The 22316-nt window shown below is 28.2% G+C and overlaps 1 protein-coding gene across 2 annotated transcripts in view; it reads right to left on the bottom strand.

Annotated features, from left to right (window-relative positions):
- The window catches only part of IleRS-m (Isoleucyl-tRNA synthetase, mitochondrial), a 49405-nt gene that overhangs the window by 14311 nt on the left and 12778 nt on the right, over positions 1-22316 (bottom strand). For both annotated transcript variants that reach the window (XM_075377113.1, XM_075377114.1), the window contains exons 5-12: positions 19908-19957; positions 16194-16525; positions 12033-12205; positions 9823-10065; positions 8540-8700; positions 5811-5949; positions 3635-3795; positions 148-291 (exon numbers count right to left, since the gene is read on the bottom strand). In XM_075377113.1, coding sequence (XP_075233228.1) covers positions 148-291; positions 3635-3795; positions 5811-5949; positions 8540-8700; positions 9823-10065; positions 12033-12205; positions 16194-16525; positions 19908-19957 — 1403 coding nt within the window. The remainder of the gene's footprint in view (positions 1-147; positions 292-3634; positions 3796-5810; positions 5950-8539; positions 8701-9822; positions 10066-12032; positions 12206-16193; positions 16526-19907; positions 19958-22316) is intronic.

The raw sequence follows: 22316 nt of genomic DNA, 5'->3' as shown, positions 1-22316 counted from the left end.
CGGTTTGGAGGGTTAATTATTAATACCAAACAATATGAAAACAAAAATACCTAAAATATGCCTTGTGATGAATGTGAACTCATTTTAAAAAAAAATTATCATATTATATTTAACCTTCTGAATTTTCATAAATTCATTATTATTTACCTTAAAACATCAATACCATATGGTGGTTGTTTCTTTCTATCAGGACCACCATAAACTATATCTTGTGGATTAATAACATTGCCTATTGATTTTGACATTTTATGACCCTTATCATCAACAGCATAACCATGAACAAATATAGTCCTGCAAAATAACAAAATTAATATTAAACAATTTAAAGAATATATTCAAAAACTTTCATCAGTTATTACACAAATCCTACAGGACTAATCAGTGTCTCGAAACAATGTTTATAAGGCCTTTACCACCACAATAATATTAAATTAACCTAACTTAGAATAATAATATAATTATAATTTTTTTATTGTATGCTAATAAACTATTACAACAACTATTTTGTATTCCTAGTACTAATCCAATTCAATATATAATTTAATAATAATTTTAATTAAATTTTATCCCCATGTTATTGCTGTACCTTGCTTTACCTTTATGTAGTATAACTTTATAGCATTTAATAAATGAACAGAAAGTGGTTACTAAATGTAGGTAACTCAAATTCAAATTAGTGATCAGGAAAACCAAGTGACCAAGAGGAGAAAAAAGATTACAGGAACAATAGCAGTTGATAGAAAGAATCAAAAATCACAAATAAGAGAAAATTATATTTCATCAAAAGAAGTGAGAAAATTCAGTTTAAAAAATTTAATTTTTACAGAAAATACTGCACGGGTAGGGTGAGATATGAATAAGTAAGGGAGAAATTTTCCGGCTTCCATGGCACAAGTGGTAGCATCTCGGCCTTTCATCTGGAGATCCCAGGTTCAAATCCCAGTCAGGCAAGGCATTTTCACACGCTACTTGTCATTCATCACATCCTCTGAAGCAATATCTAATGGTGGTCCCAGAGATTAAAAGAAAAAAAGAGAGAAATTTAAAAATTGGAAACTTAAGGAGACAATTTACAAACTGAATCGGTTTGAGTATACATGTAATGGAGAAAATGGTTACAAAAGATATTTTCTAACTTCAAGTTGGAAATAATAAAAAAAGTAACCAGGAGGTAAAGCTGAAAAGAGGTAACTAAATAAAAAAAAAGGTTTTAGGATACTACACTGATAAAAATTTTGATGAAGAATTATGGAAAAACAGACAAAATATTATAGAAGGGACTGTTCATTTACAACCCAAATCATAATTAGGATACAGGAAAGGGCAGATGGATATATTATGTAGCAGACAAGTATATTTTATACATTAAAAATTCATGTAAATAAGATGATCACATCTTCAGTATATTGTAGAGTAATACACTAGTAATATATAACGTAGAAATAAAAAATGAAGAAAAGGAAAAAACAAATAAGGTGAATCATAGATTTGAATGAAATATGTAAAATGAATAACAAAAAAAATATTCAAAGCCAAATTAAAAAAAAAATTTAGAGGCAAAAGTAAAAAGAGCCATTCAATGAAAGTAGAAAACTTGAAATAACATCTTAATTATTTTTTAGAACCAAAACCATTACTCACTGAAGAGGTAACACAAGTCAAAAATATTTTTCACATAATAATCCCACACATACATACTGGCAAGTATTGAGACAATCTCCGCTTAAATAATCTATTGTGCTAGCATCCCCTGTTGTGACTTCAACCACACTTATGCGTATACAACTTCAGAATTTGGAAACAATTTTTTGGTAATTACATGTGGGCTCTTGCTCTCAAATTTTTCATTTTTCATAACTTATATTTCTCAAAGTTGAACTTGATTTTGAGCTGAGCATATTCATTGGTCTTCAAGTCTTTGAGAATCTTTAAAAACTCTCTGGCGCAGATTCACATTGTCTATGAACACAAATTCTAGTAGCCCAGAAGTTTTTCTTCCTACTGGTGACCTTGTTGACCTAAGCATTATGAAAATATTAATACTAAATTGCAAATTGAATCTATGCTGATTATAGGTATGGCTTACCCTGATGAAACTTCTCAGTTCAGAATATAAGAATATATATAGTGCTACTTTACTTGCTTAAGGATGAGCTCCTGCATGTCACTACCACATTAGACAATGACATTAAATTTAGCAAAAGAAGTCCTAGATTATTTATTTAAATAATTTTTTTATTTACAATTTATATAGTAATGAGACTGGTGAGATTTGAATTGTAGAAAACAAACTGGAGTCACAAGAAAGCTACAGTTAACATTTTGTACTGATTGGTTCAGCAATATCGTTTTCATGATTATCAGGAACAAATGAAAAAAATGTCTCTTTATATAGTAGTGAGATAATTAATTAGTAACGCTACACCATTTAACGGCAATTGAAGATTAAAAAAAATCCCTCCAATCCCTCCAGAATCTTTTTACTAATTTTTTTTTTTTTTTTTTGCAGGATGAAAAATGTTTCAGCGTTATCATCACTTGAACACGATGCACGCGTTTTAAGAAACTAAAATTTCAAAAATTCACTATTAAAAATTAAATAAAAATGCCCAGAAAAGAAAACATGAAATATAAATACTGATTAATGTTGAAAAGAATATAAACAATTAAAAATAATGTTCTGTATTTTTGGTGTCTTCTCTTGTGGATAAAGTTATCAATACCTATAGCTAAATATTTTTTATTTAGCATAGCAGCATGCACATCCTTAATATTCAGAACTACTCAGAAAACAATCACTCAGAACCTAACCACGTCTCAGAACAACCACTCAGAACCTACAACAGGAAAGAAACAAAAAGGAAAAGGAAAGAACAGTGGAAAAGAGCTATACAATCATGGAGGAATTGTAAAAACACAAATTGATCACACCAAAAGGATAGCTTCAAGACCCTTTCTTCCAAGTAGAAGAGACAAACCCTCAGGAGACTGAGATATTTTTACACAGAACAAGCAAACTTATAATTTTACTGATCAAACTCTAGCAATGCCTAGCATAAAATACATGCACCAAAATCATTTTACTTAAAAAATCAGAGAGCTATGCAAAATTAGGAACCAACTTCCTAGAAATTCTCTTCCCCAATCAACAAATTATTTGTATGGCATGTGGAAAGTAACCAGCTTACTACAAATAGATGAACCAGACCTCTATTGCAGAAGGAATTGAAATCTACGGTATGATTTGGCAACTAAAAGTGATGAAGATGGTATGATGGAAATATCTGCTTCAGAAAGAAAATTAAAGCGTAATATTATTTTAAATAATCTCGCTTTCAGAATACTGCCACTTTTCTCCAGATGTTGCTAATTAGTTCCAAAAGATCCTTTGAAAGTACAAGCTTTAATAATTAGAAAGTTAGTCAGTCAATAATTTTAACGTGCTATCACATTTTGACACAGCATATATCTTTCATAAAAAAATAAAAATCAATTTATAGTATGATGATAAAATAAAAGCAAATATATAAAAAAAGTGATTATATTTATTAAAAACCATTTCATTTCAAATGTTTATGAGTTAATTATTTAAATAAAATATTATTCAAACATTCTGAAATAAATTTCAACATACTTATACGGTGCTTTGCCTCTTAAAGCGACTGAAGTGATAAGAGATGACTGAAACCAACCAGTCAACTGATCAACACCTTCTAAATACATATCAGCAATTTGATTGTCATCTAATACATATGACCAAGATAAACCACTATCCAACCATATGTCTAAAATATCCTGTAAAAAAACCAAATTAACTTTATATAATATTATCACTAAGACTTATAAAACTTTATCTCTTTAAAAGGCAGTGGAATTAAAATGGATGGGTAAAATTATAAAAACATCTAACCAGAGCAAGCAGAATAACTTTATTCATAAAAGAAATCTAATAAAATCCACTGAAATAAATCTATGAATAAAAAAAAAAATTGTTTTAGATATTTGAATAGAGTACAAAGCTGTGCATGGCAGTGAAATATTAACCTTAGGAAAACAAAAAGAAAAAGTATAGAACACTTTTGTTTCTACATTTTAAGATGTGGTATGACAGTAGAATGTTGAAAATTAAACGAGCTGAAACAGGGGTCTTAGAAGCAGAATCTCTGTTGTAGAATCTTTTAAAAAAGGAACAAAAATTTTGGATTATTTATTTAGGCACCCATGGTAAGTTAATCTGACTGTACAGGAATGAATCATTTGCTACAATAAACACAAATAATACACAATAATGAGTTACCATGTCACAATTTATTACATTATAAATATCTATGAATGTTTTCTAACATGGTGAATGACATCCATAAAAATGGATATCGATCACCATTCATGGAGCCAATCAGATTTATGCCGACATGTTTATGAAAGCGATTGAAGCTGGTACAACGCTCATTAATCAGAATTAATAGCTCAAAAATTAAACCACGCTGATAGATGTCTCCATACAGTGGAAACCTATCTGTTGTGATTAATCTGTTGGAAAATAAACTGAATATATATGCACTTGCACACCATATTGACCAAGTATTATTTATTTATTTATTTATTCATATGGTAACAACAAACTATCATCCACCTGCAAGCTACTTTTCATTGCAAGTAATGAAAAGAGTAATATGTAAAACTCAGAGCCTGAGTAGGACTGAAATCTAGAATCTTTTGGATTCTAGGTAAACATATTACCATTTTACAAGTTTCTGTTAAATAAAATGATAATGTTTTTGCATATACTTCTGTGACCCAAAGTCCCAAGGAAATTATTATTTTTCCCCTATATAAGAATTTTAGAGAAAAAAGATTGTAAAGAAAAGTGAAGATAGTATACATAAAATAGATAAAAGATGATATAAATACAATAAAATGTATAATGAGAATAAAAGATTAGTTCATAGAAATAAGATAAGGAGAATGCAACTGTGGTCAAATGATTTAAGAAGTAATAATGTATTAGACTTTTATTCACTTAGCATAAGCATAAAATTTAGACTTTACTGACCCATTTGCATAAAAATCTTTTCTCAATAACTAGCTACAAAATATGATTAATTTTGGATATGGTTGTTACTATCAGCAACTTCCTTCCTAAAATTAATAATTTTCATTATTTGATCATGAGAGGTAATTTTTTTTAATGCATATAAATATTATAACAAAATTTAAAATTATTTTGTGCTTTTGTGATGTAGTCTGGTTTAGTCATATTCATATATAAAAAATTGAATAACACAAATAAAAGAATTTTCTTTCTTATATTTACTCACCAATTTAAAAAAAAAAATTTACTCATATTTTCAAGTTTTATCATAATACTTTGACAATTTGAACATGTAAGAAAGTAAAGTTGCTATAACAAATCCAAGAAACTGATGTAGATTATACAAATAAAAAATAAATGAAAACAATCATGCACTTGTTTAAAAGACATAAACATACATCTACAACTGAAAATTATTTTCATACACTCTCTGCAGAAACTGTTAAATTGAATAAGAAATAAATTAGGTTAAAACAAGTAAATTTGTATAAAGATAATCACTGAAAATTTACATGATGGCACACCACCATCATTACCAAGAAATGGTTTTAAGTGATATTATTATAGATATTAATAACAAAACAATAGAGCCACATACAACTTCAATAAGATTGAAGGTCTCTGTAAGCAATAATATTGATATGATTATAAAGTTCATCAATAACTACCATTGACAAAATCATTATTTACTTTTATGTTTAAAGAATAACATACCTACCTGTCCTTTTTCAACATCTTTTATATCTAAGTTGAGTTCATTACAGATATTTTCTGGAATAATATGAGATAGTGGTAATTCCCACCAGAAGTTTATACCATGAGAATCAAGTAATCTACAATAATGTTCAATAAGAGATCTGAAATCAAAATTATTTACATATTTATTAAAGAAACTTTTATAACATAATAAAAGTTATTTGCATATCATGATAAAATACAAGGGGCAGCTGAGTACAAGAGACATATACGATAAACTGAAGGATGTAGAGTGAGATCATGGATCAAGGAAAGACTATCACTACTTTCGAATGACAGAATAAGAAAACTGTTTCAAATTGTGAGAAATGTACAGCTGCAAATGGTGACTACGTAGAAAAATAAATTAGGTTTTTATAGAAACTAAAATGTACTCTAATATCACAATTGTTTTGTTTGATTACCTCTTTTCATTTGAGAATTATGAGCAATTGTGCATTACAGTTACGCTTTATATTAAAACAAAACAAAATGAGTGCAATCATCACTTCAAAAAATTAATTATTCTCTTAATTGGTTAGGTGAATACAGTCCATCAGCAAACAACTGTTATACATCAAATCAACTTTGAACTTAACTATAAAGTTATTTTCATTTGGATTTAAGTGTTCATTTACTGTTTGCTCTGTAAGTTCAGTTTCAAGTTTTATTATTAAATTTCAGTTAACACCACTTTTCAAAGAATATATAACCTGGGACTGGGCTAAAAAATAACTGATCTTACAGAATGTTTTTAAGAAAAGTAAATTTTAAAAAATATATATATACAAATAGTGTATATTTATATACACTATCACAGAAGTTCTTCCAGGATTTTCATAAATATTATATAAATAATTATTCTATTCGTGAAAGTAATGAAAAACGTTCATGTAAAAATATGTCCTAAAATGCATCATTTGTGAATTACGGCTAGTGATAGATTTTGCTTGGATTTTAGCTATTCCGGTGAAGTGAGATTGTACTGAAATTTTTAGAACGTTAATTACGGGGAAGAATTATGATTTTTTTATGGTTATTGACTTGAGACATTGAATAAAATAGATCCTAGAACCATATCTGCAGTAGTTTTTGAAGAATCTGGGGTGAAAAATTCAAAATTTATTTAGTACTTGTGTACAATACGTTTTGACAATGGAGCTGTTCCAAAACTCGTCAGCACATAATAAAAGAATGAAGCTAAGAAACGTAAACAGTACTGAACATAGAAATCATAATGTTCTTGGCAAAAAATATAATAATAATAATAATAATAATAATCTTAATAACAACAAAATGAAGATTGCCTTTGGCCATGAAAAAACATTTCAGAACTTCGATAAATCACACACTCGTCTGAGAACATACATGACATTCCTTTTATAGTTTTCTTTTCGAAAGCATTCAACAGTTCATGTTTGGACATGCACACACATGCTGATCAAGGTCATTCTCACTCAATTCATAACTGTGGGTGGATGAAAACATTTAACTTTCATGTCTTTCCTCATATGGTCTCGCACTGTTGATCTTGGAATGCCTAACTTTACAGAATGTTTGCGTGTTTATTTCAACAGTGATTGTTGAATTGGTACTTCCAGAGCAACACACATCTCAACTTAAGTGCTTGGCCTCCCACATCATGTCAAGAACAATTCCTGTTGCAAAAGCCTTATTCTCCCATGTCAGTAATGTTGGCTGTGATGGTATGATTTCCCAAAATGCACAAAGAAAGAAGTCATTGATAATGTTCTCTAATGTTTTACCAGTGTATGGACTTTCGTGGACCCACACACAAGCTAACAAATGCTTTCTGACAGTGAACGCACCTGTATCCACTATCGTTCCACACTCACCTACAACTAACATTATCCCACCAGGAATGAACACACTACTACTGCCCCACTACAGCTTATCCTCCCCACCTTTTTCAGCAGCAGTAAGCAATATCAATGGTGAGAACTGGCTGCAGTAGAGCCCAATAAAGCTGGATTATTGGGCTTTATTAAAAACAGTGTAAAGGGACTTCCCGCCCATATAGTACAGAATATTGAGATAAGACATATCTTACCTTAATTTTTATGAAAGTACTTTCACAAGATCCTGCATCCTCAGTCATGATTGAAATAATAAAATACTAAAATAATGAAAATTGCATACTAATTTAAAGAAAAGCTACTATCTGTTACAATTTTTATAAGACCATCTCCTTCAAACACTGTCTGATGGTTTATCAAATTGAAATGATGTAATACAATGTTTGAGAGAAACAATCTTATAAAAAAACTGCAACAGATAACAGCAATCATGTAAATTAATATCAATTTTTTGGTATTTGTATTTTTAAATTTTTATTATGCAATAACAAAATTATTTCAATCATGGCTAAGGATACAGAATTCTGCGAAGTACTTTCATGAAAAATTAAGGCAAGTTATGTCATAGACAATATTCTGTAATGGAGGTCTATTTAATAGAATTTAAATATAATTATAATCAGTAAAAAAAAAAAAATATATGAGTTATATATATATATATATATATATATATATATATATATATATATATATTATGTTTATTTATTTCAAGTTCTAACATTCAGAGTACATGTATTAATTTACTTATATACAATAACAGAATGTGTCCAAGCCCATATTATACCAATAATGAGAAATTTTACTGTAAAAATCAATATAAGATTATTATAATTACCCAGTTATGATTGGAGTGTCATTTAATTTATTATAAACTACTGGAATAGGAACACCCCACACTCGCTGTCTAGATATACACCAATATGGCCGTCTTTCCAGTAATGATAAAAATCCTGAACTGTTTCTATCAGGTACAATTTTAACATCTTTCAATTCATTCTAAAAATAAATATTAAAACAAATTATTTTTTTTAAAGTAATGAACATTTTAACAAATTTATATTTTTAACTAATAATAAAAAAGTATTTTTTTATAACTTTTTTGAAATTTTTCCAAAGAGAAGGAATATGGGAAAATAAATAAAACATTATAGAAAGTGAAGAGCTGTTTCTTCTGGGCATATGAAAGGAACATGTAATCACAAAATATTAAGCAGGAGTATTATTTTATAGCAGGGCAATTTCATCAATTTTACACATTTCATGTTATAGTAATATTGATGGGATGTACTCAATTTACAACATATTTATTTACAAAAGATACCTAACTGATCCAAGCAAGATATTACACATTATATAATATTACTTAAGCGAGGTATAATAAATAGAAAAATAATTTTTTTATTATGATCGGAACATAATATTGCATTATATAGATAACACCTTTATAAGATAAATTATAAATATAAAATCAAACTATAAGTTGTATTTCAACTTCTCATCTCACAAAACATCCAGAAAATTCACTTTATGGGCAACAGAAATAGTTATCATTAAAAGCAATAATAAACATTTATATGTCCTATAGACTTTCATGTACTTTCAAATAAAAGCATACTTTGATAAACATAAATTGCAATTCTACAAATCTCTCTCTTCTTAAAAGAAGTGCTAGAACATCAAACAGGATGGCAATGCTATTTATCAAGCATCTTACATAAAAATCGTTTGTTAGATAAAATGCCAGCCAGCCTGCAGATGAGAACTATTCATGAGTGTACACTCTAATATCTAAGATTGCAAATTTATTTTAAGTCACTGCAACATCTCAACAGAGATCACTTTGATCTCTTCAGAAATAGTAGCCTTCAATTCATTAATATTATGAGAGAACACTTGATTTTCTTAAAATACTCATAAAAAAAAATCATACACCAAGTAACCCAGCAGGCCAAATCATATTATCATTCTATGACATAATGTGATTTCCATCGCATAAAATAATAATTGATTAGCAACTACGCAATTTACAAAATAAACTTGTAATTAATAAATACTTTGAAAACTTTATATAAAAAAAAATTAAAGAAAATAATTAATAAATGATTACAAATTACTTACAATAGCATCTTGTTTAATATTATCAGTGTCAAGAAACCACTGTTCACTTGCACGAAGTATTACTGGTTTCTTTGTCCTCCAATCATAAGGGTAACTATGTTTAAATTTGTCAACACTCAATATGCATTCACTGTTAATTAATTTTAAAACTTTATTGCTGCACTCCTCTGATAAAACATTTAAACCAACAAGACCTTTGCCAGCGGCATTTGTATAATTTCCATCTTCATCAACAATACTTTCCTGAGATTAAACAAAAGAGAAAAAAATAAGAATACAATACAAAAAGCATGTGATTTTCACAGACACGACTTTTTTTTTTGGATAAAATGCACAATTTAGATGAAATGTTTTAAATTCATCAGAGCTATTTTAAAAAAACTGCTACAGGCAATTATTTTTATTCTAACTAAATATAATAACTAATACCTATCAACTTAAAATTCAATAAATCATTGGTATAATAAACTAAATAACTTTTGCAGAATTAATATTTTACATATTAAATAAAAATAATTAACGATATATAAATAATAATAATAATATAATATTGGGATTGGCACAAAAGTAATAACAGTTTTCATAAATATATAGCTTTATGTTTTTTCTGGACTTCTCTTTTTCTATTTTTTTCTGTTTCAGCCTCTGAAACTACCATAAGGTATTACTTCAGAGGAAGAATGAGAATGATATGTATGAATGTGAATGATGTGTAGTCTTGTACAGTCTCAGGTCGACCATTCCTGAGATTGAACCACCAAAGAACACTGGTATCCATGATCTAATATTCAATCCGTATAAAAGTAACTGCCTTTACTAGGAGTTAAACCATAGAACAATCAAATTTCAAAATCAGCTGATTTTTGAGGATGAGTTCACCATTAGACAACACGGTGGGTTTTCTGGGCTTCTGTCAATGTTATGAATTTTTTTTCTATTGGCATTTGATAGCTGTCACTTTTAGCACACTTTAGAAGCAGATTGCCTGTAATTTTGTTTGCACCTGTTACTTTATGGTAATTTTAATATGGAGTGCAAAAACGTACACTTTCATCATATTTTCCTTTTTTTATTTCATAAAGACAAGAAAGCTGCTGAAGCTCACAAAGAGATATTTAAAGTTTATGGTCTTGATTACCTAACAGAATACATTTGTCAGAATTGGTTTAAAAAATTCCATTCTGGTGATAGATATTTTTACTCAAGGATGACCAGCGAGCATTCTGATCGACCTACTGAAGTTGATAAAGACCAAATCAAAGCCATAACTGAGTCAGATTATTGCATAATTGTACGAGACATTGCAGAGAGGTAAAATGTACTGCATACAATTGAAAATCACATCAACTGTCTTGAACTCATTAAGAAGCTCAATATTTGGGTTCTGTATGAATTGTAAGAGACTCACTACAATGAACCAATATTTGCAATATGCATCTCAAATACAATAAAGTTGACCCTTTTTTGAAACTAATCATCACTGGTGATGAAAAATTTATCATCTACAATAACATCAATCAAAAACGATCATGGTCCAAGCGAGATGAACCAGCACAAGCCAATCGAAAGCTGAATTGCATGAAAAAAGATCATGCTGTAAATTTGGTAGAATGACAAAGGCCATTTGTGTATTATGAGCTACTTCCAAGGAACCAAATTCAAATGTTTACTGTTAACAGCTAATGAAATTGGAGGAAGTAATTAAAGAGAAATGATCAGAATTGACAAATCACAAAGGAACTGTGTGTTCTACCAAATCAATGCAATACTTCAAACATCTTCAGTAACTTGTGGAAAATTACTGGAGCTTGAATGCAAAGTGATGTTTCATCCCTCACATAGTCATTAACTTGCACCATCAGATTATCATTTATTTTGAAGTTTGCAAAACTCTTTTAATGGAAAACTTTCACTAATGTTGTTGACCTGAAATCGCAATCAGTTCAGTTTTTTGCTGATAAGGACCAGAAATTCCATGAACATGGAATCGTGAAGTTGCCAGAAAGATGGCAAAAGGTTATCAGACAAAATGGAAAATATGATACTGATTAATCTTCATTCTTGGTATAAAAAAAACTGAGTTTCATTTTACACAACAAAACCAAAATTATTTTCAACCCAATAGTTAATGGTACACTACTAAGCATTATAATAACAATTAATTACAAAAAAAAAAAAAAAAAAAAACAAGTAATAATACAAGTACTCACTATTTTAAAACCATTTTTTTTGCCAATTATAAAATCATCTTGACCATGTGCTGCTGCTATATGAACTAAACCAGTACCTTTATCAGCTGTTACGTGACTAGAAGGTAATAATGGTAATATTTCATTCTTAAAATTAAGTGGATGTTCATATTTTATTGATGATAAATCATCCGCTGGAAAGATAAATAATTAAATTTTTAATACAAAATTCAATTACATGTTCACTATAACCATAAAGACTATAAGTGACCTGACATGAATCATAAATTACTCACTACTGAATAAGACGACTTTCAAAAATAAAATGGACTGCATGTCAGGCTTAATAAGAAAGGTCAGAATTGAAGTGGTTTCACATTATCATCTTCATAGAGTTTAATATTATAATATATGTGTCTAATATAAACACCCCAAACCAGTGAAATTTAACCAACTGTAAAATATTTAGTCATACTAGTAAAATTTTCACTTTGATCACCACAGAGAATGGCTATACTGTAAAGACCATTAATCTTAGATAAAGTAACTCTGATTGGTTCCTGTTGTATCTCATGTATCACAGCTATAAGATTTCTTATAGCTGTGATGCTTTACATGCATCACAGCTATAAGAAAAACTAGGACAAACAGTGTAAATAAAATTTTAATGTAGTCCCCCTTTTTCTAGTGAAACAATACACTGCCTCTAGAAATTATAAATTTCAAATAATCATCAGCTTATTTTTTTAAACAATTTTCCAACAAATGTTTTTTTGTAAAAAATTACATTAAAGAGGTAATAAATGTCAGACATAATAAGGCAGATTATAGTACCAAGATTTAAGAATACATTTCAATTTCAATAAGAATGGTATTAAGAAAGATAGTAAAATGAATTCTCTCATAACAATCTGTTTCAAAGTGAAACCATTGCTTAACTTTTATCCAAAGGGTTTTTGGTTCAAATCCCAATCAGGTTACAATTTTCCTTATAAATAAATTGTAAGTAAAAGTAAATAAAACTGGTTTTCAGCTTGTCTTTACTATAAGAAAGAATATAAAACTTCATACTTCCAATCTATCTGAAGCATCTTCACCAACTAGTTGCCAATACTTATTCAGACTTCAAGTCATAAATATTATTTATCCTTATTCTTATAAAACTTCATCAAATAGATTATGAATTCCACATTTTCCAGTATTTGCTCCAAACAATGTTTCCTCATGGCTAATGAGTTCAACACTAAAACATTTCTTATCATAAGATATGTCTAATACAGATGTATTATTACTGGTCCTATTTCTGAGGCCAGTTTAAAGTATGTTAATAATGATATAATTTTCAAACATTTTGTGCATAAAGTAGTGTAATTCAAAGAAAACATCACATACCATTTGTTTATAAAACTAAGAATAAACACACCTGTAGGATTACACAACCTTTAGATGATTTTTTTCTCAAAAAAAAAAATCACATTATAGAGTGTAAGAGTGTAATTGCACCCTTACACTCGGAAGGTTACCCAACACCTTGAACTTTTGAGGAAGTAACAAACAGAAATTGAAAGGTGTGGGTGTAAAGAAAGAAAAGATGTCAACACTTAAAGCATTATACCATTTGATAATTTGAATGACTGGATCTGAAATCTTCAATAAAGAATCACAAAGAGTTATTCATCATGTAGCTGTAAGATGTACTTTATTTAAAATTGCCAGAGAAAGTCACATGTTAAATGTTGTCAAGAAATAAAATGTATCATATTTTCTTAGTTATATAACCCCCTACTATCACCAATTCCATCTGTGTATATTCTTAATTCTTTCTGGTCTATTGTTTTTGTGACAACAGTATATAACAATGAACAATATGATAATGGTTATCTTTACGGGTAAAGAAACTAAATAAATAAAATTAAAATTAGAGTTTAATAGTATGATATAATTATTTTTAAATTTGTTTTTATTGTATAAATGGATCTAGAAGTAGTTTAATTTGCACATTTATGTAATTCTGCTACTTAGAAGTAAAAACTTCTGAAAATGTAGCTTTATAGCTGTGCGAGTTTTTTCTTGTCAAGTATCATGTATTTATTGGAACACAACTGTTTGTATATGATATCTAATGATATAACCAGCAATGATTTTTTTTCTGAAAGGTTAAGCTTGTGTAGATGAAAATATTAAAGTTAATATAAAAGTTTCTTCATATTCTCCTGGTACATGCCTTTAGGATTGCATAATTCTGATAATATAAAACAAATCTAGCAACATTTGCATGCTTTTGAAAGGTGACATACTGCTGAGTATTTATAAAAAGTTTATAATATATCAATTTATTTAAAAGTAATTACATCTTGAAAATAAATAAAAATAAAGAAGAAATTCGTTATATTTTGACATTTTATCACAAAAAAGAAAACAAAGCGACTCAGACTGCGAAAAATATTTGTTTATGGACATAGTGCAGTATCAGTACATGGTCCACAAAGATAGTTCAAGAGTTTTCAATATAGAAATTTTTATGTCAATGATCCAGGTCACTTTGTTTGATCAATTACTGAAAAATCAGTACTAAAAATCTAATAATCTGATACTAAAAATCTGAAAAGAAATTGAACAAATCTGACAAATAACAGTCATGATATTAGGAATAAACTAAACACTGACCACAAAATGCTTTTAAACGACTTGAAAAAGGCTAAATATAAAAAAAAAGCTTGATGTTAGGGTGTAACATGATTTAACAATGAAAATTTAATAGCTTGAATTTCCATTTGTGAATCATTGTTAAACATAATGAAAATTATGCCATTTTTCAAAATGAATCATTATGGGCAATGAAAAACAGATCATGCCATTTCTTCATGCCAGAAGGCACAACACTAGCGGGTACAATGTCATGGGGAGCTGCAGTTCACATACATCACATACATACACTTGCACATGTCTCCCACCAAGCCAGGTACCTCCTGCTGAGTGTGCAGTACCTCACCATGCACTGGCTTCTATATAAGCAGTGACATGGGAAATTGAAAGTCTTCACTCCCAGACCACCACCAAGAAAAGAGCAAGAAGAAGAAGAATGAATAAGCCCCTTGCACCGCCTCTGCTGCACCAAAGACAACTGCCATCAACCCAACACTGCCATGCTGTAGTGGGGACCCAACTAATGTTGAGGGAAAGCTTGGTCCATTTCCAAAGGACAAGCTGCAACCTGACGACTTCAACCTGTCAAGCCGAGCCAACATCATTGGAGACCAGCAACCAGACTCTCAACAGCCCTTCTCGGGGCTACCTCAACAAATGCACAAATGGCCCTTTGCAGGGCTGCCACTACAGAATCCCAAACAGCCCCTCTCAGGGCTACCAAGTCATTTATAAGATGCAATTTGCCATCAGAATAATTCAGCAACAAACAATAATGTACAGAAAATGATTGTTGTTGAGGACAGATAAAGATTCATAAATGGCAGAAATGCCAGGATTAATGTCAAAAAAGTAACACACACACTCCACTCTCTCTCTCTCTCTCTCTCTCTCTGTGTGTGTGTGTGTGTGTGTGTGTGTATTGGAGAGGAATTGTTCATTACAATCTCCTGCCACCTGCTCAAACAATTGATTCTAACTTCACTCTAAAAAAAACAAGAAAGCATCAACAGGAAAAACTACAAAAACCAAAATAATCTACCACAATTGATGATAGGAAAGGTATTGTCTTCTATCATGACAATGCTACATTCCACAGATCTTTGGTGATTGTTGAAATTTGAGAGCCTAGCTGGCAAAGTTTTGATGCAACCACCATACAGTCCTACATAATCAGAGTACTTTTTATTTCCAACTCTACAGAACTCTCTTAATGGTAAGAAACTGATGTCAAAAGAAACCTGTGAAAATTACTTATAACTATTTATCCAGAAAACAAAGAAGTTCTACCAGTGACAGGATTATTACCTCAAAAACAGCAAAAGGTGGTGGATTAGAACAACACATATTTAGTTTAATTGAGATATAGAAAAAAAACTAGTTTTATTTTTATATTTCTAGAAGTTAATTAAACCATATATGTATAAACCAAATTCATTAAAGGTAATTTATTAAAAATAACTTTATATAACTTCTGAGTAAATTACAGATTTGCTGCTTACAAAATAAAAAAGTAAAAATAAATAGGATAATTACCAGAAACTGAATTAATAATATCAACACATCTACCAGTCAGTTTAGAAAATTGTTCAATTAATTTTGTTGCTAATAAATATTTTCCATCGCTTCCATTTATTTTTATAACTGAATAATCAAGTAAAGGATTATATGCTATTGCTTGATTTGCTGGTAATGTCCAAGGTGTTGTTGTCCATAATAAAGCATACAATGAATTATTATCCGTATCACAATTTTTCTTAAATACAGTATTTAAATTATTTTGAAAACCACTTAACCGAACAGCTATTGTAACAGCTGTACTGATATGTTCAGAATTATATTCTAATTCAGCCTCAGCCAATGCTGTTCTAAGAGAAAAAATTAAATATATAGAAATTAATTTTCTTAACAAAAGTTTTTCCATATTAACAAAATAATACAAAAAGAATAATCATGTGATAAGACATAATATAAACAAAATTATGAAACTAATAATAAAGAACACTTAACTGACACTGCGGACAGCATCACTCACTATCTAAAATTTCCAGGTTAAATCACAAATATAATATACTGGCAATTGTTTTGATAATCACATACCAATCTAGTAAAAGAAAGATCTACAAAATTTCCTGACAATTATATCAATAAAAATATATTAGTACCACATTAACCCTTTTATTGCCAGGAATATACGGTAAACATTTTAGCATTTAAAATTGTAATAACCTTAAAATTTAAAAAAATTGAATTTTTTTATGAACAACATTTTTAACAAACATTTCAAAAACGACACCACCATTAAAATTAAACTGTTAACTTACAAGTAAATTTTACAATACTCTATTTATTTTTTTGTCAAATAGTAAACTACACTTAAATTACTGTCACCTTAATCTTCACATAGCAGCTGAAATAAAAATGTCATTTCAGTAAACTTTCTTCTGTATTGTTTCAGGTATATCTTTTTTCAAGAATCAACATGAATTTATTAAATACTTATTTCACACATAAATATTTTTTGGAACATATGAAATATAATTTTCAATTGAAATTAACCTGATCTGCTGTATCCAATAAGTTACAATATCACAGTTCATATACAAATAAAACTGCATTAATAAGACTTATAAATAAAATTCATAATGAAATCTATAATTGCAATTCTTTAATTATTTTTTTCAAATTTGGCTATTTTGTTATTAAGTCTGTCGTTACTGCAAAATCATTAAGAAGATTAGATCTTTCTTTACTTATAACATACAGCATTGCTTAGTTAAAGTAACCAGATCATTTATTTTTCTTTTTTGTAGCTTTATTAATCTCATTTCAGGCTATAGTTTAAAATATAATTTTACTAGTATCTGTGGTAATTTTTTTTACTCAATTTAAATTCTATTCATGTTTACAACTTTTTATGTAACTGTAAATGTTTGTAAGTGTAATGCAATTGGTTTTTATTAAAGTGTGTTCAATACATAAAGTTCATGACTAGTAAGAAGAATCAAAATGATCCAAACTGACCCCACCAATGTTAACTACAGAAACTTCTGAGTTTGTGAAAAAGTGTTTAACTATCTCTCCCACAAAATCTACTATAAAGTTATCTTCACAGATTAAAATGATAATTTCTGGGCCATTTCAGGTAATTCTCAAAACTGTAATTTTACAGAAGAGAAAAAACATTTTACTTTAATAAATAATTGCTTTTAATTAATGGTCTTTACGTACCAATATTAGGACTTTTCCTGCATTTTTTTACAAGTAAATGTAAGCAAAATTGCTGATGTTATTTACATTATTCTTCAATAAATGTGGGTTATGTCAATTGACTCCTTGTTACAAACCTTCTTTGCTGGTTTATTACTTATCCTTTCTACAATTCCAAAAATGTAGCGACTTATTAAATTATCACATTAAATTTAAAGAAAGCAAAACATGATTTTTGACAGATCAATGCTATACAAAGCTGCAAATAATTCAATGATGACTTAAGTATGAATAATTTAAGGATCATAATAACACCAGAAACAAAATCTAAAATATTATTACAGGTCTATATTTGTGTTAGTTAAATATGATTACTGTACCCTTTAAGTAGTACTGAGCTTCACGACAACTGGCATGTGGCTTACAACATTTAGGTGTTTTGTTTTCATACTAGTGAGAATTAATTGTATACATCACTTGACTCTATAAGAAATAGTAAAGCCAAAAGACAGATAATACTAGTTTTCTCTTATAATTCATTTCTGTGGCTTACATTTGATCAGGATGTGGATGTTAGTAAATAAATTACTAGGAATGAACACGTAATTGTTTTAGGGTTATCTTATTTGGCCTGGAAAATATTTAAACTATCAACAGCCAGTGACTTCAGGCAATAAACTGCACATTTATTAATTAAATCAGTGTTGTTCATGAACTGAAAGATATAAACCATTAAAAAAAATCTATACCATTGTTTCTATTGTTTTTTATCTTTTGCTGATTGAGTAGGGTTTGAGGTTCTGGATGATGTTTATTTGAGTATTATGACTTGGTTTCATCTGGATGGTTATGTTATGAGTCAAAACAGCTTTTTTTGGGGTGATGAAAATCCTCATACCTTTTTAAAAAATCACTATAAAATTTATAAAGCTGTTGTTCGTTGTGTAATTTTCAATTGTCAAGTAACAGGTTCTTTTTTTTATACAACCATAAATACTGAATTTTACTGTGACAAATCCAACAGTTTATGGTACTGCTAGAAAAAGCTGCATGATAATGTTGGTTTCAGCAAAATGGTGCTACTACTTGTCATGCTGCTAATGGTATGATAGCCATGTTATAAACATTTTTTTTTCTTTAGTTTTTATTTAAAAAGGCTTGTCATCAACATCTACTTATACGTTATCAGATTTTCTCCTTTATGACTATTTAAAAACTGTAGTTTTTCAGAAAAGTCCTTATTCACTTGGCTTCAAATACCATGAAACAGGTAAGAATCTACATCCAGGTTAAAGGAGATCACTTCTAATATCTATTAAAAAATTAAGGTACATAATTTGAGTATTATTGTAAATTTGATTCTACTAGTGATAAAAATAGTTCAAATATAATCCATAAAATTCAGGTTGCATCCTTTCTAAAACCTGTACTACATTAAGACAATTTTTCTTTTTTACATAATTACTTTCTCAATGACATGCATATCTGTAAAATAGTGGGCAGTAAAATACTGTACTACAATTTACAGTATATCTTATTTTTTTATTACAAAGTTGAACGAATACACTATTAAATTATATTTCAATCATTAGTGAAAGCGACTGTAAAAATTAATTAGTTCTTATAACCTATTTATTATAACCTTTTAACCTATTAACCTATTTATAACCTATTTTCAACAAATTTGAGAGTAGTTATCTTAATTAACCAAAAATCCAACTATAAACTTAAAAAATAACCTTGATGACCAGTTAATCCAACCTCTATAGCAGTTTAAATAAAAATTAAATTCAAGTCAAATATTTTCTGAATAAGAATTCATTCAATCTGACACCAAAAAAAAAAAATATATATATATATATATTTATATAAATGACATTTTTGTAAGTAATTTATGAACAAAATATTAAAAATTAACATGATTTTTAAAAAATAATTTTTTAAAGTAACAAAATATAAATCTTTGTGACGATAAACATGAACTTAATACCAATGAACTACTAAATAAAAATAAAATGTTCAACTTTGTTTTAAACTTACTTAGACGATGGTGACCAATAAACAGGTTTGAAATCTCTGTACACTAAACCCTACAACATAAAATAGAAAAGATAACTACTAACAGTTTTAACATTAATAAAATCATTTTAACAAACAGAAATTATAGACTTCCTTCAAAACCTCCAGACTCCACAGAAATCAAAGAAATAAATCATTAAAATATGAAACAACAAAACCAGTGACCAGATCTAAACATTTAACAATATCTAAGTACTTATCAGAACAAAATATTACTTTTGTAAACTTCAAAAAGGCATATAATTAATACAAGAGAATCTCTTGTTAAAATATTGAAAGAATTTATTATTGATAATAAAGCATATAGAATAATGAAATATAAAAATAGAAGAAATATTAACAAAAACATACTCAAAAGTTAAATTTTTTGGCCAATTTTCAAAATGTTTCAAATAAGAAGAGAAATGAGACAAATTGACGGTCTCTCATCAATTTTATTCAATTCCGCTCTGGAAAAAGTAATTCAAAATGGAATATGAAGACCCAAATACTTACGATAAATGAAAATAAATTTGAATTACAAAGTCAACATTTTTAGATGTACATTTTAGCATTTGCTAACGATCTGATAATTTCGGCAAAAGATGTTAGAGAGGCGAATATCAAAATTCAAGAATTAGAAAAGTATGTAAAATAAATAGATATAAAAATCTCATATAAAAAACAAAATGGTTTTCCAATAATAAAAGTTGCAGAATTCAAATAATGATAATTTCAACATAAATCAATCCGAAGGGTCCAAAATGTATATTTTTAGGTGGAAAAATTACCTCAAATATTTTATAAAAAGAAATAATAATGCAATATGAACAAAACAAGTATGACAAAAAATGGTTTCTTTTCTGTTAATTCAATAAAAATGTTACTATAATATACATTTACTTAAAATCGATCCTTTCAGGAATTATATTCCTCTGCACTACATAAATTATATTAATCCAAATACAAAATTAATAAAATAAAATAGGATGACATCTACCTTATTCCATAATCAAATGGAATAAGGAATAATCCATCTGGATTATGGAATAAGGTAGGTGTCATCCTATTTTATTAATCCTGTACTTGTGTTGATCGGAATAATATAATTTACTTAAAAATATTGAATTTATCTGATAATTAACTAGATTACATACTAGGTTAATACATAAAGTTATTTAATTGTAGGTCAAGGTTAAGATTAAAGTTAGATTAGTTTAGTTAATGTAACTAATGATTTTTCCTGTACTGAACTTCGTACAATATCAACATAACCTAATGCTCGCTTTATTCGCTAACCTTGTCTAATTAACATTAAATTTAGAAATTATGTGCATCTTATGAACAAAAAAGTGATATTTAAACTAAATACAAAATGATAATGAATTAAATAGTGATATTTAAAATGGTAGTGAATTAGCATAAAAGAACCAAAAAGTGGAAGTAGCTTATCATCTTACAAGAAATATTTATAATAAAAAAAACTTAAAAAACATAAAATTAAGGCATTATAAACCACAGTTTTACAGAAGTGTTATATAGTATTGAAGGCCTACAGAATCTAGTAAAAGATGAAGAACATTTTAATTAAAATGCCAAAAATCGAAGATAATATTTACAAATTAAAAAAGAGACTCAGATTTTATGATCACTTAAATAGCATGGACAAAACTAAGTTAAAAAACAGATATTTTACTTTTTGAAAAAAGAAAAACCAAAATTTCAAAGTAATCGAAGATATAATATTATTAAATATTTTCAAACAAATTAATTTTTACTAACAATCTTTCAAAAAACTAGTGGATGAAAGATAAATTTAAAACATAATTTTCAGATAAACATAAAAGGTAACACAATGGAAGAACTGAAGAAAGGAAAGAAAACTTAAGGGAAAGAATGAAAGCATTTTGGAAAAGAAAGAAGTTAGTACTATGCATGATCCTTAGGAGGTCTATTTGAAAAAAAAATCTAAAAAATTATACTACCTGCTTATAATACTAGTGAAATATACATAAAGTTAACATAATTAAAAAGCAAATAATATAGAAATATTAATTATTATTAGAAATGTTTTGCATCTAAAAAAAAAAAAATTAAATAAAAAGTAAAAATTAATCAAAGAGAACTAATTTTTTTTATACGACAGTTTTTTTTTTAAATATAACTTATGATGTAAAGGTTTAAAGTATTGTAAATATTATTATAATATTGCCATATTGTGACATGTTTTGATTGAAATGTTGGATTACATTAAGTATAATAACAATAAGCAGTGAACAGCTTAGCATAAGTTATAACATGCTCACATTTATAATGAATGAATATCAACATATAAAATTGGAATTTGGTGTCTCATTTCTCTGCCTAGGATGTGACAAACCCATGGGTAGG

The sequence above is a fragment of the Lycorma delicatula genome, chromosome 10, assembly GCF_047948215.1.
Source record: "Lycorma delicatula isolate Av1 chromosome 10, ASM4794821v1, whole genome shotgun sequence".
NCBI lineage: Eukaryota > Metazoa > Arthropoda > Insecta > Hemiptera > Fulgoridae > Lycorma > Lycorma delicatula.
This window is presented reverse-complemented; position numbering and strand designations above follow the sequence as displayed.